The following is a 23,636-nucleotide window of genomic DNA, read 5'->3' as shown; positions in this document are numbered from 1 at the left end:
TTACAAAAGAGCCCTGTAGACAAAAGAAACATCCAGACAGACACAATCAATGTACAATGCACAAAACAATGTTTATATATATAAAAAAAAGGGGGGACAACCCTAGTTGAGAACAACAAGTTTAAGAAAAACAAGATATAATCTTTGCAGTGCTAGTAATCCATTACCTGCCACTACTAGACATGGAATAGTAGAGGGAGGTCTCTCTCTCTCTCTCTCACTTGAGTCAGTGGCCAGGAATTTGTCTATCAACCTCACACCACATATTTTCTCAGGCACTATTGGCGGGCTACTATGTGGGCCATAAGAACCTGTAGGGACCTGCTTGCCTAACTAGTTGTACTAGTTTGTAGGTCTCCTGTGAAGGGAGGTAACTGGGCTAACCCATCTTGTGCTGAGAGTCAAGAGAATACAATGGAAAGTTCTCTACATTCTCTACATTTTTAGATGTGTAAGTTAATTTAGCAGGAAGAGTAGAGTAAGCAATTCTCCTCTGCATTGATCCATTGAGATGAAATAGGCCTATGACCTAAGCCCAGACCCAAAACAATGTAATGTGCACAGCATCATGGGCTAGGGTTAGGCCAATATTTCCTTACTGGACATTTTGTGCCGATTTGCTGAAAGCCTCCGCTCTGTCGACATGTCTATCCGAGATACAATATCCTTGTTTGCCACACAACTTGGAGGATCCGAAATTAACACCTGGCAAGTGCTAAATGCGGGTAGGCCTACATTTTCCTTGTGGCGAGTAAATCTTGCAGTGATCAACTGCCACAGAATGTACAGAATGACATCTAAATCCATAAATCATGTATTTCTGTTGGGGACCCATTTTGTCATTCTGTTACCGGATGTAAATCCACTTCACTTACTGTAGCTCAACATCCATAAGAGATTTTCAAACCCAAGGTACCGTATGATAGCTAACACCCCACTCTTTCTACAGACATATATTAATCTTAATTTGGAGCAGATATTTAACAGTTTTGGGGAAACATGGTTACATAAAAACCCAGGGAGATTTTAGGGTCATTCAATTACCAAACTTGGAAGCTGCACAGTTCTTAAAGTGTTTTTTTTTTTTTTTTCAGTTGGAATTGTTTGAAGTAGTCCTTGTGCATAGAGTTGTATAGTTTGTTTGTTTAACTTTGATAATCAAGGGTTTTGGTTTGACATACGTTTGAGAGTGAAAAATCGAGTCCCATCGCCATTCTGTTACCATGCCCTTACTCAACATTTTGCTAGCTAATACACCCATTTTTGTTATTTGTCAAGTGGCAGACCAGAGAGGCTTTGGGCAGACTTGTGTTGTTTTCATCTAGATGGGTCTGTACATGCCATATGATACTCTCCAAGTGGGGAACTCACATGTAGCAGAATCAACCAATAGGAAGCTCTACGCAAATAACTTACTTTACTTCGGAAGTTTCCGACTTGTCATGAACGCAGTATTATGGTATGTTTGTTTGGTTCACGGGAAATCGTAGCTCCAGTTGGTGAAGTCATAACTGTGACATGAATGCATTCAATTTGCAATCCATAATGAACGTTATACTACAAACATATTATACACGTGTGATTGTTAACAATTAAATATGTTGAAATTGTACAGAAAGATGATGTTGACACTGCTGACATTTTCATCTACTGTCGAAATCAGCACCAGTTCCCCGATTTCTCCGACATTAACTTTGACGTCACCTACTAAGGAAATGCCTTTGATTGACAATAGCTAATAGCTTCAGGTTCATTCTATTATACACCTCTGGTTTCTCCGAGTCTACAAGTCATATTTACGAAAACTGATCTGACGTGAACGGGGCATAACTCACCCAGCTGGCCTTGATGACAATAGCCAGCTAGCCAGCGTATTATGTTGTTATGTTACGTTTCTGTAGGCTAGCTGGCTAGCTGAGTTGATACCATTACTATCCAACGGGGTGTCATAAACACGCTAGCCAGCTAAATAAGACATTGCGTCGTTCCCGCGGTACATTGACACGCAAACGCACGTGTGGAAATGAATACAAGAGGTTAGAAAATACTGACATGACATGATGACAATGTCAGTTCTTGACTTCGCAACTGCTAGCTTGGCAGTGCTGGTAAGCTAGCTAGGTTGCTGAGTTGCTAGCACTGTATTATCTTGATAGGCTATCTCGCTAACTCCAGAGAGCAAGCTTAAGAACATGAAGAGGACTGAGGACAGCAAAATAAAATGTTTGCCTATCAAGTTTTTACCTTGTCACTGATGTTTTCGTTGCTCTCAGGGTCTCCGCCTCCTCGCTTTCTCAGCTCCGTCATGTCTTCGGTTATTTCACTCACAAAAACATAGACTACTCAGGCTAGGGAAAACGGTGAGTTTTGAAATATACGTTGATCAACCCTCTTAATCCGTTTAAGATGTTCAACTACCATGAAGGGTCCGTCAAATCCTGCTGTGCTATATTCTGACAGATATTTAGGCACCTTATCCCACTCCACCGTATGCGTGCATTTGTTTATCACCGCAGACTTCTTTCCGACGTCTCCTGTGGTAGCTAGTTGGTGCTGCGGTAAACGACCTAGCGCTGACTGGCCAAGATTCAAGCACTGTTTTGCGATGAGGGGCGGCGGTGACAGGCGGATAGGGATTGCATCCGTTTTATGAAGTATTATTTATTCACATTAACTTAATTCCTCCTATTAATAGCAACTGACCTGAAATGTGTTAACTCATAAAATCGCTTTATCAATGTTCCATTAATTTGCAGTGTATTGAAAAATTAGCCCATATAATGGACAAGGTTCTACCCCATACATTTGTTTGGGATTATTCGATTATTATAATCTAGCCCTTGTCCACACATTCTGTTAGGCCACTCCAATAGAAAAGGAAAATGTCAATCCATACACAGTAACCATGCACTTTATCCCTGGGTTGAGGTCAATTCCATGCAAAACTAGAAAAAGAAGTTCCAGAAGAAACGTCGTGGGCTCGCAAAGTCTTATTATGGTAGCTGATAAAGTTAAAGATGGTTTGGTTGGTTGTTTGGATGGAATAATTAATAGCTGATATACTCGCACCGGGACTAGTCCTCATTTGAGCCTACTCTACACCTCCGATTTGATTCGGTAAATCTCTGGTTGTGATACGGTTTCCCTCATCTCCCCAGAAGTAGACAATGCCAGGCTAAACTTCATTTATTTGTGATATTTCGTCAACAATACATACACACCCATGCTTCGTTTATCATATTATACATTTTAAAAAGCATTGATTCCTCCCAGTTCGTATTACAGGTGATTCAAAAAAATAAATCTGAGATTATCATAAATGCAGTAGGATTGCCATATTATTCTCTTACGTTTAGACCTAGGTAAAACGAAACAATTTGAATTATAGGATATACCAAACCCCTTAATGTTGTACAGGTCAAAAGCAATCATAAAAAACAAAAAAAATAAGACATTCAGGGACTCTTGGAGACATTATTTTGACCTATAACAGCGCATGTCAACACAGCAAACGTGAGCTTTCTCAATTCTGAATGTTTAGCCTACTGTAATATTACATGGATTTCGTTTACTGTGATGCGCATAAGATGAAGGTGATAGCATCACGTTACTGTGACAAGGAAGGGGGACACCTATGCTATAACAACAGCATTACAGGTATACTTCAATTACGGAGCACAACAGTCAGTGTGGGTCAAATTGCCATTTACAGAGCAGATTTATTAAATTGATTACTCTAGAAGAGTCTTGTTAAAGAGGAAGTTGGCAGAGAGATAGATATACCATGGCAAGGCGAGACTCCCAGACACCAGGGAAGGTGATGCAGGGAGTGTATTACAAATAATATGATTAAAAATGATAATAATGAATGAGGTAAAGCATTAAAAGGTAAACCTACTATAGCCCAAATCAAAACACCCAAACTTACCAATAGTGCACCACTACAAACCAAACCAACACCACTAAAGTGAACTCCACCACACCGGCCCACTCCGTGCCCAGAGACCACCACCAGCCGTGGTACTAGAAAAAGAGAGAAAGTTTAGTTTGAGAAAGGGACTCTTAGCGAAGTTGGCTATAATAAAACAGGCGATGACAAATATGCTGGTAAAAATGCGACCAGAGTAATTGTGAATAAACAGTAATCCTGCAGAGCACAATTAGTTTGTGAACTTTTATACATTTTAGAATTATGAATTGAACATTACTGAATCTTTTCTCATACCTGAGCCAGTCTACATTTAGACTACCTGCCTCAATCAGCTAGAGCTTACAGGAGCACTGACAAGCCTACAATGAAAGTACACTTAATATAATGGCCGACCCACAATCATGAAAAATACAATTATTAGTTGTATACAGTACCCTGGGCACGTTGCTTAATACTTCACATCCTACAAGACCCAGTACATCTGATTCTGGATAGAAGATAAATACATAATGAGAATACCTCAGAGTTAGAGTTATTCACAATATATTTCCAGTTCTTACCAAACTACAGCATGAGCAAAGAGTTGGTGGGTATTGAGCTTTGGTAATCTCAGCTTCTCACACCTTTAGCTTGTTACCTGCTATTATTGGCTCTTGCCGTCAGCTCAATTAGGTCTCGGGTGGGTCCTAGTGTCCCATCTGCTACATTATGATCACAATTTGCTAATTATCCATCCATTCATGAATTAAATATAAATAAGCCTGCAAAACTAAATATCCTCATAACATGATCACATGTGCACGTTTCAAAACAGTTTCTTGATTATTACCAACTCCTTGGTGTGCTTGTTTGCAGAACAAACTTTGACAAAGTTGCCTGAATGAGCATCAGAGGTCACAGGTAAAGCTATGAATTCCATGTTTGGAAGGCATTTTGTCGTGGAACCTGACTTTTACTTGATTTTTTACTTTACTTGTTGTACAAGTAGTCCCCCATAGCCATACCTCCAAATCACACTGTTCTCACACCTCCTTTGGGACTTCAGTGCAGGACAGGGGTTGAGGTGTTCAAATGCTTCAGTGCAGGACAGGGGTTGAGGTGTTCAAAGGCTTCAGTGCAGGACAGGGGTTGAGGTGTTCAAAGGCTTCAGTGCAGGACAGGGGTTGAGGTGTTCAGAGGTTAGGTTTCAGTGCAGGACAGGGGTTGATGTGTTTAGAGGCTAGACTTCAGTACTGACAGTGTCTCTGTGAAGACAAAAACCACACAGATGTGCAGTTAGGCTGAGTGATAATGTGATGCTGTCATATAGACACATGAGAAGACTACTCACAGTGTAGAAGGGAGGATTCCAGAGGTCAAAAGGGGGAATGGGACAAAGCCAGTTCATCTAGGGATGATTACACCACAAGTTAGACAAAAGAGCAAAGCGTGAGTTCGTCCTCTGGAGGCAGTGAACAGTACCTTGGAGGAAGAGTATCTTCAGCATTCATCATAACGTGTTCTTCTAACTTTGGTATGTTTACAACAGCAATGTCTCTAGGTAAAAAAAAAAAAAAACGAACAGCTAGGTTTGAGAGAAAGCATAGGGAAACAGAGATATACAGTGCATTCGGAAAGTATTCAGACCCCTTCACTTTTTCCATATTTTGTTATGTTACAGTCTTATTCTAAAATGGATTAAATTACTTTTTTCCCTCATCAATCTACACACAATACCCCATAATGATAAAGCCAAAACAGGTTTTTAGAAATGTTTGCTAATTTATTCAAAATAAAAAACTGAAATATCACATTTACATAAGTTCTCAGACACTTTACTCAGTACTTTGATTACAGCCTCAAGTCTTCTTGGGTATGAGGTTTTCATCAAGGATCTCTCTGTACTTTGCTCCGTTCATCTTTCCCTCGATCCTGACTAGTCTCCCAGTCCCTGCCACTGAAAAACATCCCCACAGCATGATGCTGCCACCATCGCCAAGTGATGAGCGGTGCCTGGTTTCCTCCAGACATGACGCTTGGCATTCAGGCCAAAGAGTTCAATCTTGGTTTCATCAGACCAGAGAATCTTGTTTCTCATGGTCTGAGAGTCCAAGCAGACTGTCAAGTGCTTTTTACTGAGGAGTGGCTTCCATCTGGCCACTCTATCATAAAAGCCTGATTGGTGGAGTGCTGCAGAGATGGTTGTCCTTCTGGAAGGTTATCCCATCTCCACAGAGGAACTCTGGAGCTCTGTCAGAGTGACCATTGGGTTCTTGGTCACCTCCCTGACGATGGCCCTTCTCCCCCTATTGCTCAGTTTGGCCGAGCGGCCAACTCTAGGAAGAGTCTTGATGGTTCCAAACTTCTTCCATTTAAGAATGATGGAGGATACTGTGTTCTTGGGGACCTTCAACACTGCAGATTTGTTTTTGTACCCTTCCCCAGATCTGTGCCTCGACACAATCCTGTCTCGGAGGTGTACAGACAATTCCTTCGACCTCATGGCCTGGTTTTTGCTCTGACATGCACTGTCAACTGCGGGACCTTATATAGACAGGTGTGTCCATTCCAAATGATGTCCAATCAATTGAATTTACCACAGGTGGACTCCAATAAAGGACGTACAGCTACGGTTGCTAGCAAAAACTGAGGTGAAAAATGCATAAAATTACCAATATTATATAAACACATGGCTTTGATCACAAAGTGGTAGTATTTGTAATGTTTGCCTGAAATAGCAATATAATGTACAGTAATCATGATTAATACTACAAACACATTTGTAAGATACTAGCTAGCCTACACATCGACCTGAGAATTAGCTGATGATGGATAGCTGACTTTAATACAAGAATAGCTAAAAGCGTACACTAAGAGTGAAAATATACATTTCTAATGTTTTGTCACCTCCCTGTGTGTTTCCTGTTTGCTAGAAGAGACAAGTACCTTGATCCAGCAGATAGTTCTGTTCTGTCTTCATGACAGCCCTGCGGTGAAGAAGAGGTTTCTGCCTCAGTTCAGTGGTAACCGGTGGTAACCGGCTAAATTCAAATGTTCTCCTCCAACGACAGTTAAATTTACATCATAATTCTCATAATTTTGACGCTTTTGGCTATTGTCAGTGCTGCTGAACTGGCCCAAATCTGTAATGCCCTTTGAACAGTTATATCCCGGCTCCAGCCCGACCTCGACCCATTCTGGGGCTCTCAACAACGTGCATTTGCTTTTAATCTTTAACTATTTTTATTGTTGTTTTTACTGACTGTGCTTTTGTTTTACTTTTCATTTATCTATCTATTTTTGTTCTCTCCATGGAATGTAGTGTCTTTGATTACTGAGAAAAGTGCTATACAAAATAAAAAATAAAAAGTTATGATTATTATTTTTATAATAATAATCTTTGTTAAAAGTTGTTTTAATGCTTCCGTATTGATTTCCACCAAAAACAATGTTAATGTTTATCCATAAATGTGTGCCTAGGAAATAACACCCAGTTGTCGGTGGTAGGGGTGTAGCCTTCTGCTCTTCATTGTGCATTGGATATCCTGGCGGGTCTGTTATCTAAATATGCAATGTCGGAATTGCTAATTGTTGGTTATATAAACATTAACTGGTTGTCCCCAATCTCAGACAAGCTAAAATAAATCTGTAATCCCTTAAATTTCATTCAATTAATATCTAAGACAACTCGTCATAATAGAGGAGATCTAGTAAAAATCCACTCTATTTGACCTCATTGACAGACCTCATAAATATCCTGGCGTTTTTGCTAATGATATCAGTGAACACTGCCCGATTGCATGCATTAGAGATACTAAACTGCCCAAGTCTAAACCTCAGAAGAGAAATTTAAAGGATTTTTGTAATGAGGTGGAGTGGTGTGGACCCAAGTGCAGCAATAACACGAGTCAAGGTTTGCAATAATCCAAAATGTAGGTACTTTACTAGCAAAACTCAGGTAATACAGAAACATACAACGTTGAAGGCTCAGAACTGAACACAAGGTGAGGGCTGGGGCTGGAAGCCGGTCTGGGGCTGGTAGCCGGTCAGGGGCTTGGACCGGAAGCTGGGCTGGAAGCCCGTCTAGGGCTCAGGCTGGAAGCCAGATGCTGATCTCTTGGTGCTGGCCTCCCATACATAGGAGGGGAATGGTGAGGTGGCGAACCTGTCCAGAACCCAGAGGTCTACCGTCAAAGGCACTAACAGTGACAGGTTGGTTGAGACTAGCTGGGGGGATCTTGAGGCGTTTGCCAGCCGCTCCGGAGCAGCAACAACAAGGGTCAAAGTCAAGGTTTGCACCAAAACACAGGCACTTTACTAGGAAAACTCAGGTAATACAGAACCATATGACAGTGAAGGCTCAGGATTTAACACAGGGTGACAACTGAGCCAGGCTTATATGCTGGTCAGATAACTAGACACAGGTGTAGCCAATTAACTAAATAAGGTGAATCAAGGGAAACAATGAGCAGTCTCTGGTGGCCAGTGGAGGAAGCAGTAGGAGAGAGGAGGATTCCTCACAATTTTGATGAGCAAGTCTTTTTGCATGAATTATTGCAATATGATCGATCTAATGTTTCCCTTATTCCTGAGTCAGCACTAAATAATTTTCATCCATGTTTTTTTTATTGGTTGCTGACAAACATGCCCCTTTTAAAAGATTAAGGATTACGAATAGAACCAATCCATGGTATTCTTCTGAGCTTTCTCAATTTATCAGAGAATGAAACCAAGCATGGGCAAAAGACAGATTTTTTGACCTGGCCTCTGATTGGTTACTGTTCAGACAGCTCCGAAATAAATGCACTGACCTGATAAAGAAGGCTAAATCAAGATATTACCTGGACTCTATCACTGGAGGTGACCCCAAATATTTTGGAAAGCAGTTAACTCATTAAAACACTATAGTTCTTCCCTCTCTCTACCTCAACAAGTCCTGTCTGATTCTAACACTATTACAGATGTGAGATTACATTGTTTTTGAATGAACAGTCTGAACCACGAACATCAGGGAGAGTCTTGATCTTCATTGTAGTATGACAGGAAACAGTACAGTCGGCATATACATGTTCTTACTAGCACTATAGCTAAGCTTCTCTGATTATCACTCTCAAAAGTGGCCATTTTAAACAGGTACATAGCTCACCCCTCTGGTATTCTAGTTAGGGGAGGGGGAATAGGAGACAACCCATCTGACATCAGGGCCGTTTAGTCATAAACAGCCTTGCGAGACAGGCCACAGGTCCAAATGTGTAACCTATGAGGCAAAATAACAGATACCTAGTTGCCTAACAAAAAGTCACCTGCCATAAAGCCCAGGACCCTGAACCCCATACCTTCCCGTACTTTTCCACTCCACAAATCACACCCTGACCATATGATGTTAGTATCCTGCGTTGTGTTTATATATTCATTCTTACAATCTATCACAGATAACAAGGGGATAAGTGATGCTGCAGCTACTTATTTGAACGAAATTATGTAGGCCTATTAAATAGTCCTAGCAAGATTGATTGCCTGGCTAGTCTACCTGAGCAAATTGTTAGCCTGAAAGGTGCCCCATTCACTAGCACTGATCCTGTATTCTTCATACACTGCGTTCCCATTTCGGAAGTATTAGATTGACAGTACAAAGTCCACAGGGGCTGACATGCATGATCCTTCTTGTCAATTAACTGCATTTTGAATCCACACCAGTCAGGCTTCAGAACTGGGCATAGTACCGTTACTGCAGCATCCCTAGTGATAAATTATACTGGAATCATTCTAGATAAGAAACAGCATTGTGCAGCCCTCTTCGTAAAAAACAAAACAATTGTCCAGTCTACCTTTCTGTCAGCTCTAGACTATAGGGACATAATATACAGTGGGGGAAATAATTATTTGATCCCCTGCTGATTTTGTTAGCTTGCCCGATTACAAAGAAATGATTGTCTATAATTTTGATGGTACTTTTATTTTAACAAATAGAGACAGAATATCATCAAAGAAGTCCAGAAAAAACACATTATATAAAGTTATAAATTCATTTGCATTTGATCGAAGGAAATAAGTATTTGATCCCCAAGCAAAACATGACTTAGTACTTGGTGGAGAAACCCTTGCTGGCAAGCACAGAAGTCAGACGTTTCTTATAGTTGGTCACCAGGTTTGCACACATCTCAGGAGGGATTTTGATCCACTCCTCTTTACAGATCCTCTCCAAATCCTGAAGGTTTCAAGGCTTTTGCTTGGCAACTCGAAGCTTCAGCTCCCTCCACAAATTTTCTATAGGATTAAGGTCTGGAGACTAGCTAGGCCACTCCATGACCTTAGTGTGCTTCTTCTTGAGCCACTCCTTTGTTGCCTTGGCTGTATGTTTTGGGTCATTGTCATGCTGGAAGACCCATCCACGACCCATCCTCAGTTCTCTGGCTGAGGGAAGGAGGTTCTCGTCCAAGATCTTATGGTACATGGCCCCGTCCATTGGCCCCTCAATGCAGTGAAGTCGTCCTGCACCCTTAGCAGAGAAACAACCCCAAAGCATAATGTTTCCACCTCCGTGTTTGATGGTGGGGATGGTAGCATTCAGCATTTCTCTCCCTCCAAACACGATGAGTCGAATTTATGCCAAAGAGTTCAATTTTGGTCTCATCTGACCACATCACCTTCTCCCAAGCCTTCTCTGAATCATTTAGGTGTTCATTGACAAACTTCAGATGGGCCTGTACATGTGCCTTCTTGAGCAGGGGGACCTTTCGGGCACTGCAGGATTTCAATCCGTTACGGTGTAGTGTGTTACCAATGGTTTTCTTGGTGACTGTGGTCCCAGCTGCCTTGAGATCATTACCAAGCTCCTCCCGTGTAGTTCTGGGCTGATCCCTCACCCTTCTCATGATCATCCTTACCTCACGAGGCGAGATCTTGCATGGAGCTCCAGGCCGAGGGCGATTGATGGTTATTTAGTATTTCTTCCATTTTCTAATAATTGCACCAACAGTTGTCTCCTTCTCACCAAGCTTCTTGCTGATGGTCTTGTAGCCCATTCCAGCCTTGTGCAGGTCTACAACTCTTACCCTGATGTCCTTTGAATGTTCTTTGGTCTTGCCGACTAAATCTTAACTATGATAAATGTCTGAAGCACTTACGTTGCATAGATGTATTAACAGTAACATTAAAGCAGAGTAAGTAAGCAGAATAAATATGGAATGCAGTATGAACAGTATAAACAGATATGTACAGTATGTACAGATATGTGCAGTGTATTAACAGTAGCAGTAACAGTAAAAGAAGGTTGATATGCAAACATTGATTTTACTCTAGCCTTTAATGTTACATATTTTAGAGAACTTTTATCAATTCCATTTTACATCACAACAGAATAAAATGGTTGGGATGTAGGAAGTATATTTCGAGTATATTTCGCCTAAAATGTTGTGAGGGGGGTGAAGGGGGGCTGTGCTCGTACTTATTAAGTATCACCTGTTAAACAATTCTGGTGACTTTTGATGATAAAAATGTGAGTTATGATAGAAATATATACTTTTAATTCTGTAGTTGCATTTACAGTGCATTCGGAAGGGTATTCAGACCCCTACACTTTTTCCACATTTTGTTATGTTACAGCCTTATTCTAAAATGGATTAAATTATTTTTTTTCCTTCATTAATCTATACACAACAACCCATAATGACAAAGCCAAAACAGGTTTTTAGAAATGTTTGCTAATTTATTAAAAATAAAAAACGGAAATATTACATTTACATAAGTATTCAAACACTTTACTCAGTACTTTAGTACTGAGGAGTGGCTTCCGTCTGGCGACTCTACTATAAAGGCCTGATTGGTGGAGTGCTGCAGAGACGGTTGTCCTTCTGGAAGGTTCTCCCATCTCCACATAGGAACACTGGAGCTCTGTCAGAGTGACCATTGGGTTCCAATTCACCTCCCTGTTTTCGCTTTGTCATTATGGGGTATTGTGTGTACATTGATGAGGAAAAAGATTAATTGAATCCATTTCAGAATAAAGCTGTAACATAAACAAAATGTGGAAAAAGTGAAGGGGTCTGAGTACTTTCCGAATGCACTCTACATATGTTGATGATTAAGTGGGAAACATGTGTACCATTATCAGAACAGGTCATTGTAGTGGGGGAAGGTCAATGAATTGTAGTGTATTTGGGAGGAATGAGAATGACAATAAGAGAGTGGATAAGGATATAAAAAAATAAAAAATAAAAAACGAGTTGGTGGTCCTTGATTTGTCCTCGTTAAGATAACCTGATATTTAAACCATTTCCACTCTTCATCATTGTAATTCACTATAATAAACTACATTTTGCCATAGATTTGTTTCACTTGGATCTTTGATGTAATTACACAGGTCTGTTTGTTACAGCACTCATATTAGGTTGAGATTTTTCATTAAAACATGGAACAAATACAAAAACGTAATTTAATCAGTTTTTAGTGCACAATTTTTGTATTTATCATAATGCCATTGCCAACCTTTGCTGTACCTGGCCATTGTTAACAAATGGGTGGGGGATGGTGAAGGTCATTAAATATCTGTATGTGCTTGCTTGAGCACATCTCAAAGTTGTTCTATTGGATTCAGATCCGGTGACTGGGAAGGCCACTGAAGAACACTGAACTCATTGTCATGTTCATGAAACCAGTTTGAGACGTGTTACGACTCCAGATGGAAACTTGTCTACGTCTAGGGGCTGTAGAGGAGTCGCAACAAAAAGGTACTACATTGGACTTCTTGTAGGAATTAAACAACCACAGGCCACAATTAGACTATATACAGCTATTTATTTCCTCGGGTCAAACACAACACAAGACACACGCCAAGGAGAAAAGGGAACTACAAGCGGTGCCAAAGCAAAGAAATCATAAACAAAAGTGATGTCCTAAACTAGTGCAATAGTCTATACTATCAGGGCTATGCTAAAGTGCTATGCTACACTAGACTAGAACATACATGGGGCGGCACCCACTCCTAACCTGGTGAATTGTAACAGAGGTGACGTGGTGGAGATGTAAACCCATGGGTCTCTTACCTATTCACCTTACCCCTATGGCGTACAATTAACAAACAGACAAATTATGAGAAAAACAATAAGTAAACAATGACGTAAATATAACAAAAGAAAATAAGATGTAAACTAATACGTCGGAGATTCGAACAGAGCAAACGCAACACTAATACGCTGGAATTCGAGTCGACAGCAAACGCAAGACTACTGTGAAAATGGGTCGACACCCGAGGGGAAGTCCAGCGGAGCTTTTAAAGGACACGGACAGCCCTCTGATTGGTCAGGAACAGTGATGAGTGATGGGGACGAATGGCCAATTGCTGACGGACACCTGAATGTAGAGTGACAGGGTAAGGGAAAAACAGAAGGAAACACAAAACATGACAAGGATACACGCACATGTAGGAGTGGAAACGTAACACCCCCACACATAAAAGAACAACCATCTATCGGCTTGTGACAACTCGGCTAATAAACTGCATAATGATAAAAAAAAAATATATATATATATAATGATAACAAAAAAACTCAGAGGTGACCTCAACAGTACACACGCGAAAGGACATCAGCACAAACATTTTCTGAACCTTTCTTGTGATGAATTTCTAAATTATAACCTTGTACAACTAGCGCCCAACGCATGAGCCGTAGCTTCCACAGGGCGCACTTCACCTCCCCCAACCTGTTTACCAAGGTGAGTTACAGTAGCCTTACCGAACTCACATTTAGCTAAATTCAGCGTTAGGGAAGCCTCCGCTAAGCGCTGAAACACAGTTCTTAAAGTGGTGACATGGGCAGCCCAATCTGGGGAATACACCACCACATCATCCAGGTATGCAGTACAGTGTGGGACCTTAGCTAAAACAATATTCACCAAGCGCTGGAATGTGGCAGGTGCGTTGCGCATTCCAAACGCCATAACAGAATATTGCTAAAATGATCAGGGGTAACAAATGCAGAAATAATTGAAGCACGAGCGCTAAGAGGGACTTGCCAGTAGCTCTTTAATAAATCCAACTTGGATACAAAACGGGCAGACCCGATGGTGTCTACACAATCATCCAGACGTGGTAATGGATATGAGTCTGAAACTGTAACATTGTTCACTTTCCGGTAATCCGTGCAAAAACTAAACGTGCCATCTGGTTTGGGAACCAAGAGGCAGGGTGAACTCTAAGGACTAGAGCTGGAGGTGGCCAGATTATTACCAACTAAATAAGCAACTTCCTTCCTATATCATGTTCAAGAACGGTGGTCCAAGTAGGAACATCACCGAACAGACAAGGGAACCCTTGTATCAAGGTTATGATGCTGACTTTCTGATCACTATCCAGATAAGACAAGTGCAAGTCAAGAGCTAACAGCATTTCAGAGTTGAGTAACCGAGGGGTCTGTTGGGGAGCATTACGCAACTCCAAGCCATCCTCGTCACCCACAAGAACATTACTTGAGCCTGGAACCAATACAGCAGGAACAGCAGACTTGACGGCGGGCCCTGCAGTCTCATCTGGGGTTTCCTTCTGAGGTTGGCCTCTGGCATGATATAATTTTAACATGTTAATGTGGCAAACTCGAGACTTGCGTCTCCGATCGGGAGTCTGGATAACGTAATCGGTATTACTCAACTTCCGTTCCACAGAGTATAGACCTGAGAAACGGGCAGAGAGAGAGGAACCTGGAATAGGTAACAGAACTAAAACCTGGTCACCTGGTTGCTACGAACGTGGGACTGCCTTCTCATCAAAGTGACGCTTCATCCGTTTCTGGGAGGAGGAGAGAGCGTCTTTAGCTAGAGCGCAGGCACTGTGTAACCGCTCACGAAACCTGCTCACATAAGCACTACCTGAGCATAGCTGATCTTTTAGAACTTCGAGAGGTCCGCGTACCGTATGTCCGAAGACAAGGTCAGCTGGACTAAATCCTAAAGACTCCTGAACAATCTCACGAACTGCAAACAAAGCAAAAGGAACACCCTCATCCCAGTCTCAAAACAGTATTTCCGCAGCATGGATTTAAAAGTTTGATGCCATCGTTCAGTGCACCCTGCGACTCAGGATGGTAGGCACTAGAACCTCGGTGTGTAATAGATAGCGACGTTAACACTTGCTTAAACACATTTGAAAGAAAATTGGAACCCTGATCCGTTGTCGAAAAAAACTTAATCAAGGCCTTGACCACTGACTGAGCAGTGATTTTCCTTAGAGGAATAGCTTCTGGATAGCGCGTAGCCACTCACATAATTGTCAATAAAAACTGGTTACCAGTCTTAGACTTGGGTAACGGGCCAACACAATCTACCAGCACATGCTCAAAAGGCTCACCCAGCACAGGTATTGGACAGAGGGGAGCAGGACGGATAACTTGATTTGGTTTCCCTGTGATCTGACAGGTGTGGCAGGTACAACAGAAATGAGCTACATCTTGTTTTAGACCTGGCCAAAAGAAATGCCTAAGAATTCTATCGTAGGTCTTCGTGATACCTAAATCGCCAGACCATAGGTGATCATTAGATTAGATTAGATTAGATTCAACTTTATTGTCATTGTGCAGAGTACAAGTACAGAGACAACGAAATGCAGTTAGCGTCTAACCAGAAGTGCAAAATAGCAGAAAGTGCAATGAACAGTATTTACAGGTAGTGCAATATATGAGCAGTAAGTAGTGCAGTATAATATAAGTAGTGCAGTGTAAGCAGTATATGAGTAAGCATTAGCATTATAGCAGAGTAAATAAGTTACAGTATGAACAGTGTAGCAGCATATGAACTGTATAGTAATGCAGTCTAGCAGTATATATATGTATTAACAGTAACATGAGGTAGATAGCAGAATAAATATAAATATGGAATGCCGTATGAACAGTATAAACAGGTATGTACAGTATGTGCAGAGTATTAACAGTAGTATTAAGAAAAATATAAGATATGTGCATTATGTGCATTATGAACAGTATGGACAGATATGTACAGAAGAGCAGTGGTATTGAGTAAGAGCAGGGGAGGGGAGTGACAGTGCAATTGTCCGGGTGGGGGGGGGGGGGGGGGGGGGGTTGCAGGGGTTGCAGGGGTAGTAGGTTGTCAGGTAGGTGCAGTGTTCAAGTTCAGCAGGGTGACAGCCGCAGGGAAGAAGCTGCCTCTGAACCTGCTGGTTCGGGTGCGGAGAGACCTGTAGCGCCTCCTGGAGGGGAGTGGGGTGAAAAGTCTGTGGTTGGGGTGAGAAATGTCCTTGACGATGCTGCGTGCCTTACGCAAGCATCGTTTGCCCTGGACAGCTTCGATGGAGGGGAGTGAGGAACCGGTGATGCGTTGGGCAGTTTTCACCACCCTCTGCAGTGCTTTCCGGTCAGATGCCGAGCAGTTGCCATACCATACTGTGACACAGTTGGTAAGGATACTCTCGATGGTGCAGCGGTAGAAGTTGACCAGGATCTGAGGAGACAGATGTACCTTCTTTAGTCTCCTCAGGAAGAAGAGACGCTGGTGAGCCTTCTTTATCAGGGTGGAGGTGTTGAGGGTCTAGGAGAGGTCCTCAGAGATGTGGACACCCAGAAACTTGAAGCTGGTGACTCGCTCCACCTCAGTCCCGTTGATGAGGATGGGGGTGTGTGCGCCAGCTTTAGACTTCCTGAAGTCCACAATGAGCTCTTTGGTCTTCCTGGTGTTGAGAGCCAGGTTATTTTCGTTGCACCACACTGTTAGGTGCTGGACCTCCTCCCTGTAGGCCGACTCATCGTTGTTGCTGATGAGACCAATCACCGTTGTGTCGTCTGCAAACTTAACAATGGTGTTTGAGCCATGTACAGGTGTGCAGTCGTAGGTGAAGAGGGAGTAAAGGAGGGGGCTCAGCACACAGCCTTGTGGAACGCCGGTGTTCAGGGTGAGGGTTGAGGAGGTGTGGTTGTGAAGCCTAACAGACTGCGGCCTGTTGGTTAGGAAGTCCAGAATCCAGTTGCAGAGGGAGGAGTTGATGCCCAGTTGCCTGAGTTTGGAGATCAGTTTGGAGGGGATGATGGTGTTGAATGCTGAACTGAAGTCAATAAACAGCATTCTCACATAAGAGTTAGTCTTGTCGAGGTGGGACAGGGCGGAGTGAAGTGCCGTTGAAATGGCATCCTCTGTACTCCTGTTCTGCCAGTAGGCGAATTGAAAGGGGTCCAGTGTGGGTGGTAGGCAGGTCTTGAGTTGAGCTAAGACCAGCCTCTCGAAGCACTTCATGATGATGGGCGTGAGTGCCACTGGTCGGAAGTCATTTAAGCTCGTTGCAGTGGAGTGTTTTGGCACTGGCACGATGGAGGTGGTTTTGAAGCACGCGGGGACAGCTGCTTGGGCTAGGGACAGGTTGAATATGTCAGTCCAAACCTTAGTCAGCTGCACAGCGCAGGCCCTGAGGACACGTCCGGGGATCCCATCAGGACCAGCAGCCTTGCGTGCGTTAGTCCTGCTCAGTGCCGCACACACGTCGGTGGGAGATAGAGTGAGGGGCTGGTGATCCGCAGGGAGCACAGCCTTGATGGCCACCTCCTTGTTGTCCCTGTCAAAGCGGCCATAGAAGTGGTTCAGCTCATCAGGGAGGGAGGCGTCAACGGAGAGGGGTGAGGTGTTAGTTGGTTTATAGTCTGTGATGGCCTGGATGCCCTGCCACATGCGTCGGGGGTCAGAGTTGTTCCTGAAGTGATCCTCTATCCTCAGCTTGTGGTTGTGCTTGGCCTTTTTGATGCCCCTCTGCAGATTAGCCCTGGATGAGCTATAGGCCCGAGCATCCCCTGATCTGAAGGCAATGTCGCGTGCCTTCAGCAGGAGTCGGACCTCACTGTTCATCCATGGCTTCTGATTAGGGAAAGTGGTGATCCGCTTGAGTGTGGTGACACTGTTGATGTTAGAATTGATGTAATCCAAAACAGAGGAGGCATATGAATCAATGTCCGTGTGGGAGTCATGGGTGGCCTGAGTGGCAAACACACCCCAGTCAGTGTTTCCAAAACGCTGCTGGAGCGCTGAGTCCGCTCCCTCTGGCCAGACCTTGACTGTCCTCACTGTAGGTTTCACTCGTTTGATGAGTGCTGAGTACTTGGGCAGTAGGAACAATGAGAGGTGGTCTGATTGACCTAGGTGGGGGAGGGGAACGGCTTTGTACGCATCAGCCATGCTGGTGTATACTTGGTCCAATGTCCTGTCTCCTCTGGTGGGGCATGAGACATTTCGGTGGAATTTGGGCAGTACAGTTTTTAAGTTGGAGTGGTTGAAGTCACCCGCGACAATGAAGGCTGCCTCGGGATGCAGAGTCTGTTGTTTGCTAATGGCAGCATGCAGTTCTTTCATAGCAATCTTAGCTATGAAACAGAGATATGATTATCATGAGCCAGAGATAAAACATGCTGTCGGTATGTCTGATAGATGACACTCCAGTCCTGTTCTGAATCAAGACGGGAAGTCCACTTTCGCATGAGAAGGTCCTTGACTATGAAGTACGCTACATTCGTTTTGTTAACTCCCTCCGGAGAAACAGCGTTCACATAGCATTTCTTAAGAGTAGCATCTATTTTCTGTGCAGCTACCAGCTTATCACGAGTGATAGGCAATTTCAATGTGTCAGTACTGGGGCCAGCGCACTTTCTGGCGGGGTCTTTATCAGGGTGTGGAGGAGGTTCAAGGGTAGAACTAACAAATTCATCCGTTGCCAATACTGTGCCAAGAACGGAGTCAGACAAGTCCACCGCGTCACTCAATTTTCGGGACTGAGCTCGCGTGACAGCGCATGTTGGGAAAACCTCCGGGAAACTCACGGCTAAGTCGGTCTGAGCTTCTGCTGGGCATTCCAACAGCTCTAAAACAGGCAGCACTTTACCCCCAGCAATATCATTACCCAGAATGAAATGAATGCCTTTCACCGGTAGGGTAGGACGTACACCAACTCTGAAAACTCCACTGACCAAGTCACATTGTAAATGTACTTGATGTAATGGGACTGGCACAAACCCCATTTCTATGCCCTGAACCAAGACGCTAGTACCACAGAACGAATCATTTGACCATGGTAGCACGTCAGAGAGGATGAATGACTGCGCCGCACCAGTGTCTCTAAGAATCTTAATTTCTCGCTGGTCCTTCAGATCGCCGCCGGTTAGTGACACTAGACCATTAAGAAAGAATGGGTGGTAGCAGGGATCGGGAGAGTCAAAATCACCCACAGTAGGCCTACTAGGCACGACTGTCACACTGTTCGAATCAATCCAACCCCTTTGGGTTGCTTAACGGGCCTTGGCTGTTTATTCTAAAGAACTAAACAATCAGCAATGACATGGCCAACCTTATGACAATAAAATCATTCCCGTTCCTCCTTAGAACGTAAGGGAAACCCTATTGACTGACCAGACTGAGCAGTGGGAGAGGACGTATCAGTCGCAGTCCTACCCCCAGTACGGGAAAACGACTGAACAGGCTTGTGAGTTAATACAAACTCGTCCGCTAGTACAGCAGCCTGAGACAATGACGCTACTTTCTGTTCATTTAAATATGTTACCAAACGTTCTGGCAAACTATTCTTGAACTCTTCAAGTAAAATTAACTCACGGAGAAAAGAAACGTCTGTAGCCTTGCTACCGGTGCACCACCGATCAAACAGGGTTTCCTTCTCTCGAGCAAATTACATAAATGTCCGGTGAGGTGACTTTTTATGATTTCTAAATTTCTGCCTATAGGCCTCTGGCACAAGCTCATAGGCACGAAGAACGGTAGCTTTAACAATATTATAATCCAAACTTTCTTCAATAGAAAGGGAAGACAACACTTCCTGGGCTTTACCAGACAACTTACACTGAAGTATGAGAGACCACACCTCCTTAGGCCACCGCAGAGAAACTGCGATGCGTTCAAAAGCCAATTTCCGATTCACGGAACTGAGGAACCAAAGCAATGTTTTTCCCCACATCAAATGTGTCCGATGAGCGAGCTGGTGGAAAAGGTGAGGTGGAGGTGGCGGGCAAAGAACGCCCCGCACTTAGAGCTTCAAGTTCTAGTCTCCGGACACTCACCTCCTTGTCTGCCTCAATTTCCAGCCTGCGGATCTCCAACTGGAGATTGTACTTAGCCTGCCTCTCTTTTTCCTGCCTCTCCATCTGCAGGCGGGCCAGGCGTACCTTGAGGCGGGAACCATTACCTGATGCAGAGTACATACTAGCAGGGGAAAAGGGCTCGAAACGTGGTAAGCTGGTGGCTTAGCCTCTACGTCGGACTCCCCATCCGCTCCGGCATTAATCTCCACAACCACCGAATGTTCGGCCGTCACTATGGGCGAAGACGAAGGAGGGAGCGGATCTGCAATCGCAGCCTCACTCGCCCCAAGCACCTTCCTATCCACCAGCATACCCACGACAAGTTCTTTCAGTTTGGCCTTTACCAAGGACCTCTGAACCGCAAACCCGAAATGATCCGCTATGGTATACAACTCAATCTTCCTCCATTGGTTAAGGAGATCTATAGACGGATCCACCAAAAAGACATCCAAATGAAAAGAAGCCATAGCTACCGAACACAAACAAGTAAGCACACGCCTACACAAATCCAAATCTAACTGCAACTAGAAAAAAAATACCTAACAAAATTCCTACAATAAACCCGATGTACTGGGCCATAAAAAATCTCGGACAAGCAACCACTTTTATGTTACGACTCCAGATGGAAACTCGTCTACGTCTAGGGGCTGTAGAGGAGTCGCAACAAAAAGGTAGTACATCGGACTTATTGTAGGAATTAAACAACCACAGGCCACAATTAGACTATATACAGTTATTTATTTCCTCGGGTCAAACACAACACAAGACACGCCAAGGAGAAAAGGGAACTACGAGCGGTGCCAAAGCAAAGAAATCATAAACAAAAGTGATGTCCTAAACTAGTGCAATAGTCTATACTATCAGGGCTATGCTAAAGTGCTATGCTACACTAGACTAGAACATACATGGGGCGGCACCCACTCCTAACCTGGTGAATTGTAACAGAGGTGAGCCTACGTGGTGGAAATGTAAACCCATGGGTCTCTTACCTATTCACCTTACCCCTATGGCATACAATTAACAGACAAATTATGAGAAAAACAATAAGTAAACAATGACGTAAATATAACAAAAGAAAATAAGATGTAAACTAATACGTCGGAGATTCGAGTTGGGGGCTCGTCCGGGTAACAGACGACTTTTGCTTTGTGACATAGTGCATTATCATGCTGGAAGTAGCCATTAGGAGATGGGTAAATGAAGGGATGCACATGGTCAGCAACAATACTCAAATAGGCTGTGGCATTCAAGCGATGATTGATTGGTATTAATGGGCCCAAAGTGTGCCAAGAAAACATTCCCCACACCATTGCACTACCTCCACCATGAGAAGGTGTACAGGTGTTCCTAATAAAGTGTTTAGTGAGTGTATACTGTATATCCTCCAACCTTCTCTCATCCATCTGCCTATCTTTAATCAATTGGTCCATCATACTATCTCAGTGACCATGTTTACATGCAGCCTAATATTCCGTTCCACAATATAAAACACCCTTCAATCAGATTAGAGTGACCTTTCTGAATTAAATTTATTTGCGAATGGAAGGGCTGGGTTATATGTTTGATAAACCCATTTGTTACATCTGGCACTGCTGCGTCAGTGCAATGTGTTTTACGGCAACGTGCGATTCACGTGAACGTACCTGTTTTCTGTTAATGGCATTTTGGTTAATAAACGGAGAGCACGCTCCTAAGTTAGCTCTGGCTTCAGTCTCCGTTATTCAAACATAACATTGGCGACGAGAGATGGCTGATTGCTCCCTACCACCACCCTCCCCCTTCCTAGCCCTACCGGGAGAACCTCCGGTGCCGTGGCCTCGCTGGATTTCCTCGTTCGAAACTTATATTCTAGCTGCCGGCTTAGAAGATGTTTCAGCAGTGAGGAAACGTGCACTCTTGCTGCACTGCCTAGGAGCGGAGGGACAGCGCGTGTTTGGAACTCTCGGCAATGCAACAACTTACACAAATGCCGTGGAGCTACTAAAAGCACATTTCGCAGCTCCACAAAGTGCTCTGCTCCGTCGCGTCATATTCCGACGGAGGCACCAACGGTCGGGTGAGTCAGTGACGCAGTTCGTGGCTGATTTACGAGGTTTAGCTAGCTTGTGCAAGTTCGGGGCCTTACAGGACGAAATGATAAGGGACCACCTGATACTGCACACGAACTGTGACAAAATAAGGGAAAGACTCCTACTGGAAAATGATGATCTAACATTAGCAGCAGCTCTACACCTTGCAGTTCAGGTTGAATCTGCTCTGGAATGTGCAGCTAGTTTATCTACCTCTTCCAACTCTCTAGCACTGGCCAAGGCAGCGGGCCCACTCGAGTCACGGGTGCCCCTCCTCCACGTGAGTGCAGACAGCAGCGAGAACATATTACTAGCCTCTCAGTCACGTGACCGCCCACACTAGCCATGTGGGAATTGTGGCTCTTCTGCGCACAATTCAAGAGCTCAGATCTGTCCTGCCCGTGGTAAAACCTGCTCCAACTGCGGGAAACTCAACCACTTTCACAAAGTCTGTAGGTCTGCCCCAGCTAGAGCCTCCCAGCCACCTACCACAATCATCCACAATGTTAGCTCAGGACGAGCGCCATTTAAAACATGCTCGTTGATGGTTGGTGATGTTACTCTACCGCTCCTCCTAGACACTGGAGCCACGGTGTCCCTCCTGAACTTGGCGACTTACACACAGTTTTTCTCCCACGAGCCACTGGGGCAGCCCACCACCACCCTGCGTGGCTATGCCAACTCGAAGATTGACATCGTGGGCTCCCTTCAGCTGCCTGTGAAATACGGAGAGAAGACACTGCCACTCTTCAGGTTCAATATCGCATGCCACGGGACCAACCTCCTAGGCCTCGACCTTTTCAACAGCCTCGGTTTCACTCTGCTAGACACCGCTGGCTCAGAGATTCACACTGTTGCCATCCCCTGGCAGCAACAGTGGCCCATGCTGTTCAGCGGTGTGGGCTGCCTCGATGTTTTCGCCCACCAGCCCTTGTTAGACCCGCAGGTGACGCCTGTCATCCAGCCCCTCCGCCGCTCTCCTCTGGCCCTTCGCGATGACATCTCCTCTGAGCTACAGAGCATGCTCGATGGCAACATCATCGAGCAGGTGAATGCATCGCCCTGGATCTCCAACATTGTGGTGGCAAAGAAGAAGTCTGGGGGGCTGCGACTCTGTGTGGATCTAAGAGCGGTAAACAAGGCCATCATCCCAGACAAATACCCTAGCCAACGACAGAGGAGCTCACCGCCCAGTTCCACGGGTCCACCACTTTCTCCAAACTAGACCTCCGCCAGGGTTACCTCCAGGTGCCACTACACCCTGAGAGCCGCAACCTCACCGCGTTTATCACCCACAAAGGGGTCTTCCGTTACAAACGCATGGCTTTTGGTCTAAGCTCTGCCCCCAGCTGCTTCCAAAAGATAATGGCCTCCATCTTCGCTGGGATCCCGGGTGTGGCCATCTACCTGGACGATATCGTGGTTCACGGGGCCACTGTCGAGAGCCACGACGAGCGCCTCCACAGCGTGTTCAGTGCACTGGCCAAGCACCACCTCACACTCAACGGCGAGAAGTGTGTCTTCGCTGCCCCGGCCATTGAGTTTGTGGGGTTCCGTCTCTCGGCTGATGGCATATACCCACTCCAC

At 44.2% G+C, this 23,636-nt stretch overlaps 1 protein-coding gene across 1 annotated transcript in view; it reads right to left on the bottom strand.

Moving 5' to 3' along the window:
- The window catches only part of cds1 (CDP-diacylglycerol synthase (phosphatidate cytidylyltransferase) 1), a 34,187-nt gene extending 31,622 nt beyond the window's left edge, over nt 1-2,565 (bottom strand). Inside the window, exon 1 of the mRNA XM_083673614.1 lies at nt 2,245-2,565. Coding sequence (XP_083529740.1) covers nt 2,245-2,307 — 63 coding nt within the window. The 5' untranslated portion in view covers nt 2,308-2,565. The remainder of the gene's footprint in view (nt 1-2,244) is intronic.
- Nucleotides 2,566-23,636: the final 21,071 nt, after the last annotated feature.

Source organism: Argentina silus (assembly GCF_951799395.1).
Source record: "Argentina silus genome assembly, chromosome: 7".
Taxonomy (NCBI): Eukaryota; Metazoa; Chordata; class Actinopteri; order Argentiniformes; family Argentinidae; genus Argentina; species Argentina silus.
This window is presented reverse-complemented; position numbering and strand designations above follow the sequence as displayed.